This window comes from Mobula birostris, chromosome 9 (genome assembly GCF_030028105.1).
Source record: "Mobula birostris isolate sMobBir1 chromosome 9, sMobBir1.hap1, whole genome shotgun sequence".
Lineage (NCBI taxonomy): Eukaryota > Metazoa > Chordata > Chondrichthyes > Myliobatiformes > Myliobatidae > Mobula > Mobula birostris.
The window spans coordinates 146457821-146475643 of record NC_092378.1 but is presented as its reverse complement, the minus strand read 5'-3'; the positions used below and the strand labels follow the sequence as shown (position 1 = coordinate 146475643).

The 17823-nt window shown below is 44.9% G+C and overlaps 1 protein-coding gene across 5 annotated transcripts in view; it reads right to left on the bottom strand.

The window, feature by feature from the left end:
• Nucleotides 1–17823, bottom strand: part of pkd1a (polycystic kidney disease 1a) — a 291165-nt gene that overhangs the window by 163716 nt on the left and 109626 nt on the right. For all 5 annotated transcript variants that reach the window (XR_011887311.1, XR_011887313.1, XR_011887314.1 and 2 more), the window contains exons 7-13: nt 16131–16305; nt 14255–14475; nt 10984–11099; nt 9623–9773; nt 6864–7120; nt 4617–5360; nt 805–936 (exon numbers count right to left, since the gene is read on the bottom strand). Coding sequence is in view for 1 of the 5 variants with exons in the window: in XM_072269063.1 (XP_072125164.1) it covers nt 805–936; nt 4617–5360; nt 6864–7120; nt 9623–9773; nt 10984–11099; nt 14255–14475; nt 16131–16305 (1796 nt within the window). In the remaining 4 variants the exon portion in view is untranslated. The remainder of the gene's footprint in view (nt 1–804; nt 937–4616; nt 5361–6863; nt 7121–9622; nt 9774–10983; nt 11100–14254; nt 14476–16130; nt 16306–17823) is intronic.

The window sequence follows — 17823 nt, the reverse complement described above, 5'->3', positions numbered from 1 at the left end:
TGTTAATACAAGTATCTAATCAGCATATTGTGTGGCAGAATCTCAATGCATAAAAACATGCAGACATGGTCAAGAGATTCAGTTGCTGTTCAGACCAAATATCAGAATGGGGATGAAATGGGATCGAAGTGACTTTGACCATGGAATGATTGTTGATGGCAGATGAGGTGGTTTGAGTATCTCAAAAACTGCTGATCTCCCAGGATTTTCAGGCACAACAGTCTCTAGTGTTTACAGAGAACAGTGCAAAAAAAAACAAAAACAAAAAATCCAGTGAGCTGTAGCGCTGTGGGCAAAAACACCTTGTTAATGAGAGAGTTCAAAGGAGAATGACCCAACTGGTTCCAGCTGACAGAAAGCCAACAATAACTCACATAGCCGCACGTTACGACAGTGGTGTGCAGAAGAGCATCTCTGAATGCACAAAATATTGAACATTGCAGTGGACGGGCTACAGCAGCAGAAGATCACGAACACACACTCAGCAGCCACTTTATTAGGTACAGGAAGTAAAGTGGCTCCTGAGTGTATGTTGCCCCTATTGTGTAAGCGAGTGGTAGAATCTTGGGGTGGTGGAATAAGGAGTAAGGGGTGCAGATGACAAGAATGTGGGGAGAATAACTTCAGTGTAAAGGTACTTGATAGTCAATACAGCACCCAATGGGCTGAAGGGCTTGTTTCTGCTCTATATGATACTATGATCTATGATTCCTTACTCTGACTGAATGATTAAAAACTGGTGACCAAATGAGAGCAATAATGTTTGTGCGCCAAACAGAACAACCAGCTGCTAAGCATTCTCACCGAGAGCTTGTAGACTGCCTCTGTTCGATAGATGACTTTATAGACTTGGTTGTAGTGTATGAAGGAAGCCTTGTCGTCAACTGTCCACTTAAACATGACGTTTGTTCCAGCACCTACTCTTGCTGTGTAGGTCTGCAGACAGAAAGAGAATCAAAATGTTTACAGGACCAAATGCGCTTCACGAAAGGTTCAAAAAACTAGGTAATGACAGAGATCTAGAAGATGATAAGGCTAGCAGGAAGAAGCTTAAGAATGAAATTAGGAGAGCCTAATGAGAAGCTCTTGGCGAGCAGGATTAAGGAAAACCCCAGGGCATTCTACAAGTTTATGAAGAGCAAGAGGATGAGACGTGAGAGAATAGGACCAATCAAGTGTGGCAGTGGAAAAAAGTGTTATGGAACTGGAGGAGATGGCAGAAATACTTAATGAATACTTTACTTCAGTATTCACTATGGTAAAGGACCTTAGCGATTGTAGGGATGACTTACAGAGGACTGAAAAGCTTGAGCATATAGATATTAAGAAAGAGGACATGCTGGAGCTTTGGGAAAGCATCAGGTTGGATAAGTCTCTGGGACCGGACAAGATGTACCCCAGGCTACTGTGGGAGGCGAGGGAGGAGATTGCTGAGCCTCTAGCAATGACCTTTGCATCATCAATGGGGATGGGAGAGGTTCCGGAGGATTGAGGGGTTGCAGATGTTGTTCCCTTATTCAAGAAAGGGAGTAGCGATAGCCCAGGAAACTATAGACCAGTGAGTCTTACTTCGGTGGTTGGTAAGTTGATGGAAAAGATCCTGAGAGGCAAGACTTATGAACATGGCATTATATGATTAGGAATAGTCAGCATGGCTTTGTCAAGGGCAGGTCGTGCCTTACGAGCCTGATTGAATTTTTTGAGGAAGTGACTAAATACGTTGATGAAGGAAGAGCAGTAGATGTAGTGTATATGGATTTCAGCAAGGCATTTGATAAGGTACCACATGCAAAACTTATTGAGAAAGTAAGGAGGTATGGGATCCAAGGGGATCTTGCTTTGTGGATCCAGAATTGGCTTGACCACCGAAGGCAAAGAATGGTTGTAGATGGGTCATATTCTGCATGGAGGTCAGTTACCAATGGTGTGCCTCAGGGATCTATTCAGGGACCCCTACTCTTCGTGATTTTTATAAATGACCTGGATGAAGAAGTGGAGGGATGGGTTTGTAAATTTGCTGATGACACAAAGGTTGGGGGTGTTTTGGATAGTGTGGAGGGCTGTCAGAGGTTATAGCAGGACATCGATAGGATGCAAAACTGGACTGAGAAGTGGCAGATGGAGTTCAACCCAGATAAGTGTGAGCTGGTTCATTTTGATAGGTCAAATATGATGGCAGAATATAGTATTAATGGTAAGACTCTTGGCAGTGTGGAGGATCAGAGGGATCTTGGGATCCGAGTCCAGAGGACACTCAGAGCTGCTGCACAGGTTGACTCTGTGGTGTAGAAGGCATACGGTGCATTGGCCTTCATCAACCGTGGGATTGAGTTTAGGAGCCGAGGGGTAACGTTGCAACTATATAGGACCCTCGTCAGACCCCACTTGGAGTACTGTGCTCAGTTCTGGTCACCTCACTGCAGGAAGGATATGGAAACTATAGAAAGGATGCAGAGGAGATTTACAAGGATGTTGCCTGGATTGGGAGCATGCCTTATGAGAATAGGTTGAGTGAACCCAGACTTTCCTCCTTGGAGCAATGGAGAATGAGAGGTAACCTGATAGAGGTGTACAAGATGATGAGAGGCATTGATAGTGTGGATAATCAGAGGCTTTTTCCCAGGGCTGAAATTGCTAGCACGAGAGGGCACAGTTTTAAGGTGCTTGGAAGTAGGTACAGAGGAGATGTCAGGGGTAAGTTGTTTTTTTTTATACACAGAGAGTGGTGAGTGCGTGGAATGGGCTGCCGGCGACAGTAGTGGAGGCGGATACGACAGGGTCTTTTAAGAGACTCCTGGATAGGTACATGAAGCTTAAAAAAATAGAGGACTATGGGTAACCCGAGGTAATTTCTAAAGTACATGTTCGGCACAGCACTGTGGGCCGAAGGGCCTGTATTGCGCTGTAGGTTTTCTATGTTTCTATTACCATTGAGAAACAAGGAAGAAATCTAGTTTGAAACACAGTTCTGACTTAGTACACAGTATCCTATCCCTGTGTGTCAAAGGGAAATCAATTCCCACAAAACTCTACAAGTAAACCATCCCCACCCTCGAGCACGCCTACAAGGAGTGCTGTCACAGGAAACCCCCACGGTCTCTTCTCGCTGCTACCATCAGGAAGGTGGTACAGGAGCCTTAGGACCCACACCAACAAGTTCTGGAACAGTTATCACCCCTCAACCATCAGGTCCTGAACCAGAGAAGATAACTTCACTCACCCCAACACTGAACTGATCATTGACTACAACCTATGGACTCACTGTGTAAAGACTGTGCAATTCATGCTCTCAATATTTATTGCTTATTTATTTACTATTATTTTGTCCTTTTGTTTTATTTTTTTCTATTTGCACACTTTGTTGCCTTTAGGCCATTGCTTTTTGTTCATCTTTGTTATGTGTGATTTTAATTGACTCTGTTGTGTTTCTTTGTGGTCACTGTGAATGCCCACAAGAAAATGAATGTCGGGCTTGTATATAGTGCAATACATGGTACTGTGCAAACGTCTTAGGCACATATATATAGCTAGGGTGCCTAAGACTTTTGCACAGTACTGTATGTGTCAATGTGGAGTGGAGTGCAAAGTTTGTAAATTTGCTGGGAGCAAAGGATGTTGAGGACAGTGAGAGTGGAGTGCTGCGGGACGGGTGTGGGACAGGTGGCAGAGAAGGAGTGCCAGTGGTGGAGTGGTGTGGGTGCAGACACACCCAGCCACGAGACACCAGGCAAGGTCATTTGATTCCGAACAATTGGTTTATTGATCATTACAGGATGTCCCTCTGGTGCTTCCCACTCCCTCCCCTCTCCCTTCCCCTTTTCCCAACCATGATTCCCCTCTCCCTGCTCCCTTCCCACTCTCAGTCCACAATAGAGACCCATATCAGAACCAGGTTTATCATCACTCACAGATGCTATGAAATTATCTTTTTCTTTGTGGCAGCAGTACAGTGCAATCCATAAAATTACTACAGTACTGTCCAAAGGTCTCAGGCACCCTAGCCAGATATATATGCGCCTGAGACTATTACACAGTACCTTATGTACTTTGATATTGAATTTACTTTGATCTTTGAAATCAGGAAATGAGCTGAGAGGATTACAGGGTTGCGGGAGGGATGACAATTGATTTGTTCAGAATTCTGGAAGGTTTTACTTCTGAATGGTGGAAATGAGGGGAAATTGATCTCGTTGGTAGGGGAGCTGAAGTGACTTGATCTGTTGGAACGGTATGCAGGACAAGCTTTTCACCGTATCTCGGTGCATGGCACCAAAGCAGCAGAGTGGTTAATGCAACGCTATTACAGCTCGGGGGGGGCTCTGGAGTTCAGGGTTCAATTCCGGCACCGTTCTGTAAGGAGTCTCTGTACGTCCTCGCCGTGAAATGCGTGGGTTTTCGTCAGATTCTCTGGTTTCCTCCCACAGTCCAAACACCTATGGGGGAGGTTCACTGGGCACTGTAAATTGTCCTGTGATTAGATTAGGGTTAATTGGATTTGTTGGGGGTTGCTGGGGAGGCACTGCTCGAAGGGTTGGAGGGTCTTACTCCTCGCTGTATTGCTAAATAAGTAAATAATAAATCAATTCCAATACAAATACCAATTGGATTCATCTTACCACAAGCGTGTTGGACAGTACTCTGATCTCTGGGTCAGGCATAATGGTCAGCCCTTCAATCAAGTCCTCAGCTCTCACTGCCACCGTCTTGTTCACGGAGCTAACTTTGTTCCTCGCGATGATGACAATACTGGTGACATTGTAGTCCCTGACGGTGAGGGGGATCCGCGAGTAACAGGTGCCAGCGTTCTCCTTTCCGCAGGCGAGGAGGAGGTCCGCAGGGCAGGTGGTCTCGCAGATGAAGGTCTGATTGCTCCCAGACCAGCTCACTGAGGGCCTGTCGGCGGACTTCACCCGGATGACGATGACGGGGTGGATCTTTGGCACGTAATGCACGCCATTTTGCTTCGCCGGGTAGATAACACTGACGTCGGTAACCGGGGCAACGACCTGTACCGTGCAGGACAGGTTGCTGTGAGACAACCCGCCATCTATTGTGGCCTGGTAGGTGTAGTTACCTGGCAAGGCCTGCCCTCTGTGTAGCAAGGGGCTGCGAGCAACAGCTTCCTGCCTGTGACTGTAGAGGAGGCGCAGGTTGCATATCACTTTGTCCGTCCAGTTGAAGTTGGTCATGTTGCTTCGGAAATCGGCGTTCCCACTGGAGTAGACAATACTGAAGTAACTCTGTTGCCAGGGCGACGACTCATCCTGCTGACACTGAAGGAATGTGCCAGGTTCACTGTTGTGCTGGATGGCGATGATGTCATTGGCTTGAACCTCAATGTTTTCGTTTCCCAGCAGGACCTTCAAGTAAGGGGAAAAGTAGAAAATTAGTAGATAGGGTCGATTTGATTACCAGGGCACAGCTCACAAGCCATCTATAAATTTGTCAGTGACAGAATCGCCAGCAGAATCTCAGATGGTGACGAGGTGGTGTACAGGATAGTCTGGTTGAGTGGTGGTACAGCAACGGCCTTGCACTCTGCTTCAGTAGGACCAAGGAATTGGCTGTGGAGTTCGGGAAGGGGAAGTCGAGGTGTCAGCAGTTGAAAGGGTGAGCAGTTTCAAGTTTCTGGGTGTCAACATCTCTGGAGAGGAAGAGGGAAGAAGCCAGACTAGGGAAGTGGGGAGAGTACAGGCTGACAGGTGCTTGTCATAAGGGCGGTGGCTGGGAACGGACCCAAGTGCAAGACACAGACACTGAAGTACCAAGGACAGGACTAGGATACAGGGTGATGGCAAGGACAGGGACAGGAAAACCAGGAACCTGGAAGAGGACTGAACAAGGGAGCTAGGAGCCCGGGCTTGGACTCCGAGCCAGAGACTGGACAAGGACCCAGTACCTGGGTCTTGCCTCTGGCTTGGGCCCCAGAACTAGGCAAGGATGAGGCTTGGCAGGCAGGACAAGGCAGAAATCTACAGGCTTGAGGCTAGAGGCTAGAGACTTGGCTTGGCAAGAGGCTGGAGGCTTGGCAGGCTCCTCCTGGGCAGGGCGCAGATCACCACCCGACAGAGGCAAGGGACAGAACCAACCCCAGGTAACGGCATGACGGCCTGGCTTACCTGGGCAGAGGCAAGGGACAGGAAAGGAGCTAGGTTCAGGGTGGCTCCAGGACCAGACAGCAAGACAAGACAGGGCTACTGGCAAAGCAAGGCAAGGCAAGGCAAGGCAAGACAAGGCAAGATGAGAACTTCAGGTGAGGAGAGAGTTACAGGCAGGGCAGGGCAGGGCAGGGCTTCAGGCAAGGAAACAGAAAGGACAAGAACAATCCAGCAATGATGCCCTGGTCTCTGGAGGTATTTATGCAGCCAGCCCCAATTAGCATCAGCTGCCTCAATTAGCTCAACAAGGACTGAAACAGGGTAGAAAGAAAAACCTGGAGCAAGGGTCGATGGACCGGACTGTGAACCGGAATATGGACTTCATGGACCGGACTATGACAGTGCTCGGTGAGGGGGAAGGAGTAATGAAATAAGAAGCCAGGAGATGGTTGGTGGGAAAGGTAAAGGGCTAAAGAAGGAGGAATTTGACAGGATAGGATAGTAGATCATGGAAGAAAGGGAAGGAGGAGGGCAGCAGAGGGAAGGTGAAGAGAAAAGAAGGGGTAAGAGGGGAGCCAGAATGGGAAATTGTTCTTTTTAATACAGAATCCTGGTACACCTCTTCTGCACACTATAATCCTTTTTCATCTTTGTCCATCTACAGCTGGTTCATTTGGTCAAGCGATGCAGGTTAACTAGTTAATAGCTCACCCTACCAATGGAAGCAGGTATGACGTTGACGGTGAAAGCAGCAGGCTATCTTACCACGTAATGGGCACCACTGCCCGCAGGCACAATCCAGGTGGTCTCGGACACAATGTCGTAATTAGGGTGGCTTCTGTTGAAGCGCGGCGGCTTTAAGTTGGGACACTGCATGAAGACGCTGGAGCTGCAGGGCCCTTTGAATGGCAAGCAAGCATCTTGCGCCGCGCACCACTTGGACCCACTGGCACAGCCGTGAGTTGTGTTGGCACGAGCTCGAGACAGGCACAAAGCAAAGGAGATGCACACTTCTTCACTGTCTGCAAGAACAAATGGCCACATGGTTCCAGAAGGAACTTTGGAAAATACATTGCAACTTAAACAGATTAGCTACAGGTTGGCACAGTGCTACAGCCTCAAAAATCAAAGTTCCAAGTAAATTTATTTTCAAAGTACATACAACCCTGAGATCCTTTGTTTTTTGTGGGAATTCACAGAAGTACAAAGAAACACAATAGAATCAATGAAAAACTGAACACAACAGAACAGACAAACAAAGGTGCCAAAGCCAACAAAGAAATACAAAAAAGAAAAATATAATAAATAAACGATAAATATCAAGAGCACAAGATGAAGAGTCTTTGAAAGTGAGTCCATAGTTGTGGGAAGAGTTCAGTATTGGGGGTGAGTGAAGCTGAGTGAAGTTATCCCCTCTTGTTCAAGAACCTGATGGTTGAGGGGTAATAACTGTTAGCGTGAGTCCTGAGGCTCCTGTACCTCATTCCTGATGGCAGAGGCCAGAAGGGAGCATGACCTGGATGGCGGATGTCCTTGATGATGGATGCTGCTTTCCTGTAACAGCGCTCCGTGTAGAAATGTACTCAATCATGGGGAGGGTGTTACCTGTGATGGTCAGCTCTGGTGTCCCAGGGTCAGACCTGACCACTGGTGCAGTCTGCATATTCTGTCCCTCTGTTTTCCCTCCATTTCCCAAGCAGTTAGTTGGTTAAAATTGGCCCTATCGGGCAGGAGGTACAGAAATCTTAGATCCCACACCACGAGGTTCAGGAACAGTCATTACCTTACAACCACCAGGCTTCTGAACCAACATCGATAACCTTACTCTGAACTGATTCCACAACCAACCGACTCACTTTAAGGGATTCTGCAACTCGCGTTCTCAGTATTATTTCTTTATTTTTATTTGCGCATTTTGCCTTCTTTTGCACACTGTTTGTCAGTCTTGGTTTATGTTTCGCTTTTTATATATTCTATTGTATTTCTTTTTTTTCTGTGTATGCCTGCAAGAAAATGAATCTCAGGGGAGTACATTACGACATATATATACTTTGATAATAAATTTACTTTGACTTTTGACTTTGATTTTGGATTCATACTAGAATCTGTGGGGAGTTATAGAGTCACACAGGATGGCAAAAAGCCCTTTGGCCCAACCTGTCCATGCTGACCAAAATTCCCATCTAAGCTAGTAATCCCATTTGCCTGCATGCAAAGGATGTACAGGAGCATCAGGACTCACACCAGCAGGTTCAAGAACAGTTACTACCTCTCAACCATCAGCCTCCTGAACCAAAAGTGGATAACTTCACTCAACTTCAGTTGCCCCATTATTGAAATGTTCCAACAACCTATGGACTCACTGTTCAAGGTCTCTTCATTTCATGTTCTGGATATTTATTGCTTATTTATTTATTATCATTATTTCTTTCTTTATTTATTTGCACAGTCTGTTGTCTTTTGCATATTAGTTTAACACCCAAGTTCAGCAGTCTTCTATTGATTCTATTATGGTTATTAATCTATTATGGATTTATTGAGTATGTCCACAAGAAAATAAATCTCAGGGTAGTGTATGGTGATATGTAATTTGATAATATATTTACTTTGAACTTTTTCCTGTTAATCCGTTCATATCCATGAGCTTTAACCACTTCCTCTAGCAGCTTATGGTATTTATTGTATTTAAAGTTAGCGATAGAAGAATAAAAATGAGATGAGGAAAGATTTTGCATCCAAAAATTGATAGACCGTGGAACTGCCTGAAAGGGTGATTTTTATTTTGTGTTTATTTCGATATACAGCTTGGTTACAGGCTCTTCCAGCCCAATGAGCCTGCACCACCCAATTATACTAATGTGACCAATTAACCTACTAAACCAGGCATCTTTGGAATTTGATCGATTGATTGGCTGACTGATTGATTGACTGACTGATTGAGGTAGAACATGGAATGGGCTCTTCCGGCCCTTTGAGCCAAGTCGCCCAGCAATCCCCCGACTTAATCCAAGCTCAATCATGGGAGAATTCACAGTGACTCATTAACCTACCAAACAAGACGTCTTTGGACTGTGGGGGTCAGACCAGAGCACCTGGAGAAAACCCACACATTCACGGGGAGAATGTATAAGCTCCTTACAGACAGCGGTGAAATTGCACCTGGGTCGCTGGTACTACAATAACATTACGCTAACCGTGACTGGCAATTTACTTGCAAACGTTTCATCACCATGAGAGGAGACATCGTCATCGTCAAGTTGCAGGTAGATTGCCAAGATTGGAGAACAACTCAACCCAAGCATCAACCACACGAGCTACACACTTTCCAAAATATTTTCAGCTAACTGCCCTGTGACCAACAGGACCGGGTGTTGGAATTTGGCACAAGGTTGGGTAGCTCAGTCACAACCATCACACACATAGGCTAAACAGTCTGTAACTGCGCTGGGAATTATCAATGGTTTCAGAATGATGAGAGGGAATTCTGACTTTCCATGCCGTAATTCCCATTGTTAAACCATTACCTGGTGTCACAAGGAACAGGTCTGTTCCAGCACATCTTGGTCGGTAGATCCGAAACCTCACCTGCACAGTGCGGTTCAAGTTTTGTGTGGCCATTTCAACCACTGAAATATTCCCTTTATGACTGAACCAAAGGCCCGGGAAAACCATCAGCTACAAGACAAAGATTTAAACATAAGGGTTAGAAAGTGATCTGCCACAGATGAAGAACATGCATTCATCTCCCTTCCCTATTTCTGGATTTTATACCTTCAGTCCATTTGTTCACTATCTGCCATGATGTGGCTGATCATGGTCTCTCCTTCTACCTTAGGCCACGAACTTATCAATCACCCCTGATGAGTTATTAACTTCAAACTTTCTGCATAATCACTCAAAGAGTTGAACTGCATGTCCATGTAACGAGAGCTGTATAACTCATCTCCTTCTACCTTAGGCCACGAACTTATCAATCACCCCTGCTGTGGACACTTTCTGGAGGTCCAAGATCCGTATGCTCCACGATCGCTGGACTAAGTGTGTAAATGTAGGAGGGGACTATGTTGAAAAATAAATGTGCTAGGTTTTCTAAAATTGACTCCGTCTACCTTAGGCCACGAACTTATCAATCGCCCCTCGTAGTTTGCCATTGCCTTCTTCTGGGTAGTGTCTTTCATTAGTGGCCACTTTATTAGGTACACTTGTACACCTGCTCGTTAATGCAAGTATCTAATCAGCCAATCATGTTGCAGTCACTCAATGTACAAAAACATGCAGATGTGGCCAAGGGATTCAAATGTTGTTCAGTACAAACATCAGAATGCGGAAGAAATGTAATCTGTGACTCTGATAGTAAAATGATTGTTGGTGCCAGATGGGGTAGTTTGAGTATCTCAGAAAATGCTGATGTCCTGGGATTTTCACACACGACATTCTCTAGAGTTTATGCAGAATGGTGCAAGAAACAAATAATATCCACTGACTGGCAGTTCTGTAGACGAAAATGCCTTGTTATTTAAAGAGGTTGGAGGAAAATAGCCAGACTGGTTCAAACTGACAGGAAGGCAACAAAAACTCAAGTAACTATGCATTACAACAGTGGCATGCAGAAGAGCATCTCTGAATGCACAACATATTGAACCTTGTTGGGGATGGGCTACAGCTGCTGAAGACTGCAAAGATACACTCAGTGCCTCCCTTGTCCGTACGTGTTGCTCCCCTCTACTGATACTGTGGTCTTCAGTCTCTGCCTATACTCAGGGCGTAGAAGTACAGGCAGCTAATGGCTGTGCCTACCTGCAGATGAGATGTATTTACCTGCATGACCCTCTGACACCACAGGTGACCCATGTGCTGACCATACCACAGTCAGACTGTCACTTACCTCCCCTAGCCCCACAGATGGCGGGATGTTGTTGTTGACAGTGATATTTCTGACCGGTAAGTGTGTCCTAAACACTGGCAATCCCACCAGAAGATAATCAGCTCCAGGAATCCTCTCTGTTTTACAAAATGTACAAGGACATCGTTAATCAGTGAAGAGTATGCAATTGTCCATAAGATAACTGTATACAGTAATATAAATAAAACAAAGGAGGTGTTTCCAACCGGAAAATGAGTTGCTCAAAGATACAACTCAAACTTTTCAATAATTAAACACGAGAAATAGCAACAGATGTTAGACTATGACTCTATAAGAACAGAATTAGACCACTTGGATTTGTTTTTTCTTGGCTGGTCTGCCATTGAGCCCGACTGTGCCAGGTCTGATCAAGGTGGCAAATTCACTTTCTCTTAAGGGCAGGGCCTTAAGGATCCCACCCATCCATCCAGCAATCTGTTTGACTTTCTACCATCAGGCAGAACACTCTGGTGCATAAAGACAAGAACAGGCACGATGAGAAACGGTTTCTCCCCTCAGACAATTAGGTTTCTGAACTCCCTGCCACATTGCATTCAAAGTATCACAGGTTAATCAGTTCGGTACCTTATAATATTTAATTTATGCATTTTAGTTTGTTCATTTCTGTGTAATCCATCAATAGATTTCATCCTTACTTTCATAAGTTATTATGGGTTATGTATGTTATGTATACTACTGTACTTTATACCCTGGCCCAGAGAAACTTTCTCTTGTTTGATGGTATACGTGTGAAGAGTTATATGACAATTAAATTGAATTGAATGATCTTTATTGTCATTATACATAGGTACAATGAAACTCTGGAACTCAATAAACTTGACTTAACTTTCCTGCCTATTCCCCATAAAAACCGCCCCATAGTCCAAACACATCTCAGTCATAAATTTATTGAACTATGTTTGATTTAACTTAATTTAATTTTACTTAATTTAACTGTGGCTTAATTGGTGGTGCAGGCATATCTGTGGGCATTGTTTACTCTCAGTATTGCAAAGCCCCTCGAGCACCAGCACTTGCAGCAAGCTTACTGGAGGAAAGTGACGTTGGGTTTCCAGTGGCTATTTTTTCATGAACGTCACCACAGCTCCTTTGGATGGGAACTCCTGAAAGACTCACATACCCCTCATGAAGAATAAATGTTGGGTATGGATAAGGCTGATGGTTATGGTCTTGATGGGAGTTGAGGAGTCCAAAACTAGAGGGCACAGATACAAGATAGGAGTGCAGAGATTTAAAGGAAACTCGAGAGGTAACTGCTTTGCAGAGAGGGTAGTGAGGACCTGGAATGAGCTGGAAGGAGTGTTCGGGGAGGGTAAAATTGCAGTATTTAAAAGGAACTGGATAGAAAGTTACGGCTCTTTCACTGTGGTCAAATGTCATGACCAGTGACATTTATTAATATAGAAAAAATAATCAATTTGCATTATTAATGATAGATGTATTTTAAATCACATGAAGCTTAAATTAATTCATTATTTCACTGTACATTTATAAGAAAAGAAGAAAATCCTGCAAAACCATTCTTCGGCCTCTTCTTCTATCACATCCTAGTTTCTCACATACACGAGGAATTCTGCAGATGCTGGAAATTCAAGCAACATACATCAAAGTTGCTGGTGAACGCAGCAGGTCAGGCAGCATCTCTAGGAAGAGGTGCAGTCGACTGTACCTCTTCCTAGAGATGCTGCCTGGCCTGCTGCGTTCACCAGTAACTTTGATGCGTGTTGCTAGTTTCTCACATCATACCTTTCGCACCACCTCCCCCAACCTTCCTAACTCCCCCCTCAGCAGGATTCACCTATCACCTGCCAGCTGATCTGCCTCCTCATACCCCCACACTTTTATTCTAGCTTCTACCCTCTGACCCCTTCTCTTCTCCTCACTTGCCCATCACCTCCCTTTGTTTCACCTCCCCTCTTCCATGGTCTACTGTCCTGTTCTATCAGACTTCTTCTTCATTAGCTCTTTTCTCTTCCACCTATCACCTCTTACTTCATCCCCCTCCTCCCCCACCCACCCATCTTCGCCCTTTCCTGGTCTCAGCTATCAACTGCCATCCCCTCCCCCCAATTTCTTACTTGAGCTTCTGCCCCCTTCCTTTCCTGTCCTGCTGAAGAGTCTCAGCTTGAAAGGTCAACTGTTGATTCCTCTCCATAGATGCTACCTGACCTGTTGAGTCCCTCTAGTACTTTGGGCATATTGCTCTGGATTTCCAGTGTCTGCAGAACCCCTTGTGTCTCAATCCTGCAAAGCACCTTGTTTAATGGAGGAAAATGGAGGGCTATGTGCGAAGGAAGGGTTTGGTTGATCTTCGAGTAGGCTAAAAGGTTGGCACAACATCGTGGGTCGAAGGGTCTCTACTGTTCTGTAATGTCCTATGTCCAATGTTTAATGTAGATCAGTGACTCCCTTCCAATGAATGAGCAGAGTCAGGCAAAATCTAAAGCTGAGGGGCCAGATATGAAGTGTAACCACTGACAACACGCTGGAGGAACTCAGCAGGTCGGGCAGCATCCGTGGAAAAAGATTGGTCGATGTTTCGGGCCGGAACCCTTCGTCAGGACTGAGTGTAACCAGCCCCTTTTATATATTTATATTTGTTTCATTACAATAGTGCCAGTAACATAAGAACATAATAAGTAGGAGCAGGTGTAGGCCATCCGGCCCATCGAGCCTGCCCCGCCATTCAATAAAATCTGTCCGTAAACTCAGCTTCATCTACCTACCTATAAGAACATAATAACATTATACATTCTTACATAAACATGCATGTCACTCTTTATGTCAACCCGTCAATCTTTAGGCCATATCACTCAGGGACTTGCGTTAATATTATTTTGTAAGTATGTGCCGGATTGGAGCTATATGTGCTATGTGTGACTATACAGCATGCACTGTGTATTGCACCTTGGCCCCAAAGGAACAATGTTTTACTTAGCTGTATACACGTGTATGGTTGAGTGCCAATGAACTTGAACTTGAAACATGAATCCTGAAATGTTGCTGGACTCCGTGGAGAGATCAGGTGGCAGAGTGAAAGATCAGGTGTACTCTTCTGAGAGTTGGCCAGTGATTTCCCCTGGACCTGCCTGCTAGCCCGCAGCTTGAGGATATTGGGAGGAAGGGCACAGCAAAGTTCTAACCAAACCCCTGTCCTATTTGAACAAAGTTTAACGCAGACTCCTTGGACTGCATTCGAAGAAGAAGCTGTTTCATCGTTTTATAAACACACCTCCAGCTCTGTATTCACAAACAAAACTTTTCCTCGCGGTGCACAGGTCTGCCTGCCATTCTCCTTCGCGGCTTGCATTCATGAACACGCACGTTCCGTCGACTAGCATGTTTAGTTCCCAAGGCAACCAGTCCTGATCATTTTCGAGGGTAGACCCGTCCACCCACTGCAGTGTTCCAGCACTTGCAGTATCACTGAGACCTATCCACACAGGATGCTTGCTGCAACAAGAAAAACGAGCATTAAATCAATCATGATGGCACAAGAAAGTCAGCAGACAATTCAACACGTTCCCGTTGACCCTCACCAATTCTTAACAATGCACCTGTCTGCACACACCATGGCCGGTTATGGCAAATGAGACGTTTCATCTGAGCTTCTTCCTTGATCAGCCAGAAGTCCCAATGAAGAGTCTCTGCCAGAAACGTCGACCGTTTATTCCCCTTTATGGATGCTGCCTGACCTGCTGAGTTCCTCCAGCGTTTTGTACGTGTTGCTCAAGATTTCATGCATCTGCAGAATCTCTTGTGTCTGTGATTACAGTTGTGTAGGCTGGTTCAAGAACCAAATGAATGAAGTGAGTTAGCTGTTCTTGAACCCGTGGTGTGGGACTTCAGTCTTCTGTACTTCCTGCCCAATGGCAGCTATGAGAAGATGGCATGGCTGGATGTTGGGGACCTTTGACGATGGACATTACCTTCTTGAGGCAACACCTCCTGTAGATAGTACCGATGGAAGAGAGGGACATGCCCATGATGTATTGGGATCAGTCCACTACTCTTCGCAGCTAAATGCATTTCAGTACTCTGCCCAAAAACCACAAGAAACTGCAGATAATTGTGGAACAGCTCAGCACTTCACAGCCTCCTCTCCATGAACTCTCCCTACATTTCATGCTGCCTTGGAAAGAGCAGCCAGCATAATCAGAGATCAATCGCACTCCAAATATTCTCTCTTCTTCTGCTCCCTCCTACCCGGCAGAAGACACAATAGCCTGAAAGTATGTACCATCAGGCTCATTGACACTTTCTATCCTGTTCTCTTAAGATTATTGAAGAGATGTCATACAGTAAAATGTGCTTGACTTCACAATCTACCTTGAAAAGGCCTTGCACCTTAATGCCTGCCTGCACTGCACTTTAGTTCAGAGTAACACACACAAGACGCTGGAGGAAGTCAGCTGGCCTGACTGCATCTGTGGAAAAGAATAAACAGTCGTCGTTTGAGGCTGAGAACCTTACTTAGGACTTAAAGGAAGGGGAAAGATGCCAGAATTGTGAGGTTGTGGGGAGGGAAAGGAGGGCTAGCTAGAAGGTGCTAGGTGAAGCCAGCTGAGTGGGAAAGGTGAGGGGCTGGAGAGGCGCCATAGGAGGTGATTGGCAGGTAAGGAAAAGAGGTAAAGGGCCAGAGTGGGAATAGAAGAGGGAAAAAATTACCAGAAGGAGAAATCAATGTTCATGCCATCAGGCTGGAGGCTACCTAGACGGAATATAAGAGGTGGCTCTACTGAGATGGCTAATTTTAAAGCTGTTTAATGTTAACCTGGTTTCTTTTCTCTGACCATTCTATTCTGAACAAAGGATTTTATTCACAAAAAATTCTGCAGATGCTGGAAATCCAGAGCAACGCACACAAAATACTGGAGAAAATCAGCAGGTTAGGCAGCATCTATTGAAAAGAGGAAAGGCTTTGTAAGAGGGAAGGGTTAGATTGATCTTAGAGTAGGTTAAAATACCAGCAAAAGATTGTCGGTCAAAGAGCTGTGCTGGAAAACCCAAGCAGGGGAACGCCATAAAGATCACTCAATGGAAAAAATCTTAAACCAGAGAAACTCTGAGAAAATACCAGCCTTGTCAAAGGATTGTAGGAAGCTTACCATCCTGTAAGATTTGCTATAAAATTCTGAATTTCTGGACTCTTCACTGTTGCTAGGTCACCATCGCCATGAGAGCGACAGAACTTACGAGCCATGTGCCAAGTGGAAACATTTGTCACCATTACGTAACAGTGATTTTGGCTGTAGTGTCCACCTAATGGACAAAATGGAGTCTCTGTGGAGATTTAGAAATAACAAAGGCAAATTAGGATTACCTCTAACATCGGGATGTAGCCTTGATAAGTGCTGAGGGTTTTATATAACATCCTTTCTATAATGGGGCGACCAGAACTGAATACATTATTCCAAGCGCGGTCTAACCAGAGTTTTATAGAGCTGCAACATACCTTAGTGCACTTGAAATCAGTTATAAGATGACGTCGGAGCAGAATTAGGCAATTAGGCCCATCAAGTCTGCTCTGACATTCGATCATTGCTGATTCATTTTCCCTCTCCCCATAAACTCTGACGCCCTTGTTACTCCAGAATTGAATTGACTTTATTATTTACATCGTTCACATACATGAGGAGTAAAAATCTTTACGTGAAGTCTCCGTTCAAATGTGCAATGTGCAATTATAGTAATTTATAATAAAAATTATGTACAATAGCATAACCAATATAACTTAGAAATACAGTTGCGTCAGCATGAATTAATCAGTCTGACGGCCTGGTGGAAGAAGCTGTCCCGGAGCCTGTTGGTCCTGGCTTTTATGCTGCAGTAACGTTTCCCAGATGGTAGCAGCTGGAACGGTTTATGGTAGGGGTGACTTGGGTCTCCAATGACCCTTTTTACACACCTGTTTTTGTAATTGTCCAAATTCCACTTTAAATATACCCAATGACTTGGACTCCACAGCCGTCTGTGGCAACGAATTCTACCAATTCACTAAACTCTGGCTGTAGAAATCCCTCCTCATCTCTATTATAGAGGGAGGTCCCTTTATTCTGAGGCTGTGCCCTTGGATCCTGGATGCTTCTACCAATGGAAGCATCCTCTTCACATTCACTCTATCCAGGTTTTCAGAAAGAAGGTTAGGATTTCTATTGTGATGCAGACTATTTGTGAGGCTGTAAACACTGGGAGAATCTATAAAGTTATAGAACACTACAGCACAGAAACAGGCCCTTTGGCCCATCTAGTCTGTGCCAAGTCATTAATCTGCCTAATCCCATCAACCTGCACCAGGGTCATAGCCCTCCATACCTCTCATTTAAATTTCTCTTAAATGTTGAAATCGACCCAGCATCCATCACTTGGGCTGGCAGCTTGTTCCACACTCGCACCACCCACTGAGTGGAGAAGATCCCCCTCATGTTCCTGTTAATCTTTTCACCTTTCACCCTTAACCCATGACCTCTAGTTGTAGTCCCACCCAACCTCAGTGGAAAAAGCCTGCTTGTGTTTGCCCTAGTTATACTCCTCATAATTCTGTATGCCTCTATCAAATCTCCCCTTGATCTTCTATGTCCTAGGGAACAAAGTCCGAACCATTTCAACCTTTTCCTATAACTCAGGTCCTCAAGTTTTGGCAACATCCTTGTATTTTTTTTTATATTCCTTCAATCTTATTTTCATCTTTCCTGCACACAATACTCCAAATTAGGCCTCACAAAGGCTGTGAGACTAATGAATACCCTGCCACCACCGAGGTCTTATGACCAGGACAGTGAGTTGTTTGCTGTTTACCTG